Here is a 4839-nt window from a genome sequence, read left to right on the forward strand (position 1 = left end):
CCGTATTCGTTGCAGCAGTTTCGTATAAACTGGAAGGTGCGCTCCACGTGCTCCAGGTGCTGCTCCTGGTCACGTCGCTTTCCGTTCCGTTAAACTGATGTAGCCGCAAGAGACACACAGCTAATTCCAAATCAAAAATTCATCGGCGTCGTACAAACCGTGCCCAGTATTTTGTTCGTCGTTATTTTTAACACAAACTAGTTTTTAAATTGTGGTGGACCTGCATCAAGCAATGGGACAGGAATGTACGTTGACTCGTTCATGGTGTAATATACGCTGTCCTCGCAACTGCAACTCAGTCTCTCTTATTTCGTGTGCATTGTGTTAAAGTTGCCCTTCGAACAAGTCCTCAGTTATATTGCTGTAAAAAGTAGGAGAAAATCTTCACCGTTGTCCACTTGTGCAAGGCCACTACAGACCGACATTATTTTTGATTATAAATCAACCTCGTTACAAGATTTAGTGCCCGAAAAATATAAATACTGTGAGCGAACGTCCACGAATTTTCCAAGCAACCCGCACAGCTGCATGGTTTCCGATTGGCCAGGCCCTCTCCCCATTCAACGTCTGAACACTGCTCTGTAGTTGGACGTCTGTCGGCAGCTGTGGTAAGGAGATGGAAATGCCACACGCATTGCAGATTGCGCGCCTTAATTGTAAGCGGCAGTGTCGTCGTCATCACCTCCGTGGACCCATCACCACGACCATCGTGGCAGCAACGCGTAACGGGCTGCCTGAGTACTAGCTCCTCCCTTTGGAGCGTCGTTATCTGGTATGTAAGATAGTGTCTGTGTAAAAGGGGCTGCCTCCATAGGTAGAGTTCTATTGCTTGATGACAATACACACTAGCTCCCAGCCGCCCTAGCGCGTAAAAGTCTCGAGCGCCGCGCATGCCCGGAGTTCATCGGGCATCGTCGACGAGAACCCTTAATTCGGCCCTGTGACACCCAAAAGCCGCAATAAACAAAATAGGTATTGTCTTCCTTCTATTCGCCTGCTGATTCCGGCTCGGCGAGTACGTCATCGGGACCACGGGTTTTACTGCCGCCGTCCATCGGCGACCAAGTGGGCCACATGGTCTTCCAGTTTTTGCCTCACATCCTATGGCGTCATACTTCTCGAGGCTAGAAATTAATTTTACGATTCGTCCGCTTTACACAGAGAAATAATATTCTGCGAGTGTGAGATACGTGGATACTTCGGTGCTGCAGACGTGCCTAGCCCATGGGCGATGAATCCGTACAGGATGAACAATTGCCTTACATTCAGCTGTCCACCCAGAGTTCGTTCCATTTGTAAACGGTGCCAACTACAGGACGTGTATATCCCGTGCTCCATTTGTACGCCGTTGTACGCCCCGGCCTACGTTTTTGTACACGTAGATGCAAGAGGGAAGACGATTTGTCGTCCCCATAGGCGCGTCCACCAGCACGGATCTAGGGGGTGGGGGTGAACACCCCCTGAATTTCAGACTTGAACATAAGGTTCGGTGGACCAATCCCGGCATGCACGTGGCACTTGTCCAAAGCGCCCCCCCCCCTCCTCGCGAAAACCCTGGGTCCGCCCCTGCGTGTCCGTATTCGAAGATGCATAAGAAAATGAGGATTAAAGGGGTTGAGGCACTTTTATATCATTAAATCATGGACGCGTTGTATTACACGCCAGAACACGGACGAAAAAAAAAAAGAATTAGTCTTCTACGTGTCGTACTTAGCGAGATACAGGCCCTCCAACGCACTCCAGAGCAACGCGCAGACGTCACATTTCGTTCATTCCCATTGGCAGCAGTAAGCACGTGACTCCTCGTGCGCTGCCCCAATGGCGGCGGTGAGGGCCGTGATGTGTGAGCTGCATGAGTGTCGGTATCCGCGATGCCTATTTCCTCCGTTTCTATTACCCTCGTCGCTGTGAAACTTTCAATGTACGTTCACATCGGTGCAAGTTACCGTTTCTTTTTTTTTTACTGTTTAATGTTTATCTGGGATAACCTGGGATGACCTGTCGCAGCCCCTTTAAGCAGGACGTATACGAACATGGTCCCTGTGAGTTTCCGTGCGTGTCAGACTTCGTTCGTATCCGCCTTCGTGTCCGCACTCTCGGGCCTTTCCTTATTGGTCTATGCCACCGTGTTTTTAACAATTCTTTCCGCATGCACCTTTTTTTGCTACAGTGCTCGCTATAGTGAGAGGTTCATTGCAGCCTTATAGTTTTTCACTTTCGTATCGTATTACCGCGAAAAATTTGTATTAATCGGCTTTGACAGTAATTATTGTTCATATGGCCGGTTGGGTAAGCGTGATTGTTGCATGATGTTTGAAGAGTTGAATAGCGTATTGTGCGGACAGTAGGAATAGAGCTGCCACATTGGCGCTATAACATGATGTACTCACTAGTCCTTACGTTAAAATTAAGTGAAGCTGAGCTATCTTCACAAGTGGGCTTCAATAGACAACTTTCCATTCACTCTGGTCTGCTCCTTCGTGTTATTCCGTGTTCCCCCAATCTGTACCGCTGCACCACTCCTCAAACTCAAAGGGATGTTTCAAGGTATATCTAAACTGGTAGCGAAAACAAGTGAAAATACTAAATCAGACCCATCGGCAAGGCCACCAGCAACAGGCGCGAGCGATCCTGGGTGTTGACAGTAGAGGTACGATCGTAAACAGAAAAACTTTAGAACGCGGGCATGGGTTGTGTGCGCACTAATAGGTTATTCATAATGTAGAAAATGTAGTAGTTTCAATGTAGAAAAAACTTTCTGTTGCCCCACTCGTGCACTTTTACGAAATCATCTTAGCACCCGAGAACATTTCCGTATCCTGCTCCTTTACGCATGTATCACAGTGGACGTGTTTATCCGTGCATCTGTGTATCCGTGCCGTGTGTCCGTGCATTGTAATGCGGAGTTCGTATACTTTTTGGGTTAAACAGGAAGCGACGTTCACATTTCGGAGCTGTAGGCCAAGATTAACATGTGTACACTGATGAATACAATGCATCCCTGTTGCTGGCCCGCGAGAAAAAAAAAAAGAATTCGTGGGACGAGCGGCCATGATAGCGTGAGTGTTAGCAGGAATCAGCTGTGCACCAACGATGTCATGTTTTGTTGCGATGGCCACTCATTGAATAAATGCAAACGTCTAATCACTGCGTGTACGTATTTCTCTAGGTGAGAAATGGAGCTTAAGTGAACCTTCCTAGTTTCTGTGTGATCATCACGGTACCCGTCTGTTTGGAGTTGTCAATATATGTGATAACTATATGTATTTCGTATTGATATGTTTCATTAAACCTGATAAGATTTATTTTTTCTCTGTTCTCGTCTGGTACTGTTGCACGGGTGAGGAAAAGGGAATACAACGCAAAACGAAGTGCGCGAACGTAAACGTGCAATGGCCAATTATGCACTACTTATTATTCATACTGCTGACGTCACCTCTGACGTCATTTATTTACAATCGTAGTAGTCCGCGCAACGGATGGATGGCGCTGACCGTCTCTATCACGGCGTCATTCTGAAGACACAGGGGCGTATGGGAGTTGCGCTACCTGCTTAGATATACCTTGGATGTTCCACTCACCGATTTTACAATAGTTTAGCCAATGCTAATAATACCAAGGTCACGTTCTTCTAGCACCGTTGAGGAGTATAATGAAAGTGGCAAGAAGGTTCCTGAATAACCTGTAATGAAATGGCACTTGGTTTCACTGATGTATCCCCGATATCCGTAATTCGATACTCCGTTTTCGCCACTGTATATAAACGAATATCGACAGAGAACAAAACTTTCCGAGTGCCCTCAAGCCGGCATAATATATTGCGTAATTTACATTTGTTATACACACGGAGATCAGACGAATGTGGAACAACGTTTTGCAATATCGTCAGCCTTTTCTAAACGTGCGGCACAATGTGCGGAGCTGCACCCCAGGAGAATCTGTCGTGTGGGAGCAGTCGTCGCTGAGCAGGTGGACCTCGACACTCCCCTTTGTAGTGCTGGAGCATTTCTTTTTGAAGAACTTTACTGTCGCAACGAGGACAGTTCACTGAGTGCTGAAAACAATAGGCGAAGAAATGAGCCATCATCGCGCGATAGTTACCCACAAAGAGACAACCGTCTCCCGAGTTCCAGCAGCGCACGTCATACTGCAAGAGCTTGTTTTCGCTGAGGACGTAAGTTTTTACATTGGCAGGGTCAGAGTCATATCGATCCAATGGGCACCAGAGGGCTTTCTGGGGCAGCGCAGCGTAGCACACTTGGCAGAATCCATGAGTGCACTCGAGCATGTGTATAGCCATGGGCAGCACTCCGCACAGCTGGCAGAAGCGCGCTTCAGGGATGTCGTCCACGAAGTCGAAGGGTTTGTAGTACACGCTCGATGCGAAGCCCGCAAGGATGGCTGGACGGGGCATTATGTAGCGCTGGTGTCCCGAGTGCAGGTTAAATAAGGCGAGACTGGAGAGCGCCCTCTGGACTATACAGACGCGCTTGCAATGGAACGAAGCAGGTGCAGCGCAACGTCTCTAGCGCTTATTGACATTAGCGATGCGGCTGCTTCGTTTCGGCAAATGGCGCGCGTGCAACTTCGATGAATTGTTGTTCCCAACAACCACTCTACTTTATTTCTGTCTCTTTTTTAGTTTGTCTCTACAGTTGTTCCTAACTGATCAGTGCTGATTTAACTTGAACATAGCGTAGAAGGCAACGCTGACAAATAGGGCTCGAACCAGTACGTGTATTTTTTCTTTTCTTTTTTTGTGCTCGTGATGTATTCGTCATTATTCAGCAGCCGGAGAGCCTGACAGGCAATGACTCTTTGGCATAACTCGATGTGCTT

At 47.7% G+C, this 4839-nt stretch overlaps 1 protein-coding gene across 1 annotated transcript; it reads right to left on the bottom strand.

Moving 5' to 3' along the window:
* Nucleotides 1-3895: 3895 nt before the first annotated feature.
* On the bottom strand, nucleotides 3896-4414 carry LOC135392556 (TNF receptor-associated factor 3-like). Its single transcript, XM_064623263.1, has one exon. It carries the CDS (start codon nucleotides 4412-4414, stop codon nucleotides 3896-3898), a length of 519 nt encoding a protein of 172 aa, XP_064479333.1.
* Nucleotides 4415-4839: the final 425 nt, after the last annotated feature.

This window comes from Ornithodoros turicata, chromosome 4, assembly GCF_037126465.1.
Source record: "Ornithodoros turicata isolate Travis chromosome 4, ASM3712646v1, whole genome shotgun sequence".
Lineage (NCBI taxonomy): Eukaryota > Metazoa > Arthropoda > Arachnida > Ixodida > Argasidae > Ornithodoros > Ornithodoros turicata.

Bases quoted from the DNA above. Each gene is read 5' to 3' on its own strand.
- LOC135392556 (XM_064623263.1), bottom strand. From the start codon at position 4,414: ATGCCCCGTCCAGCCATCCTTGCGGGCTTCGCATCGAGCGTGTACTAC.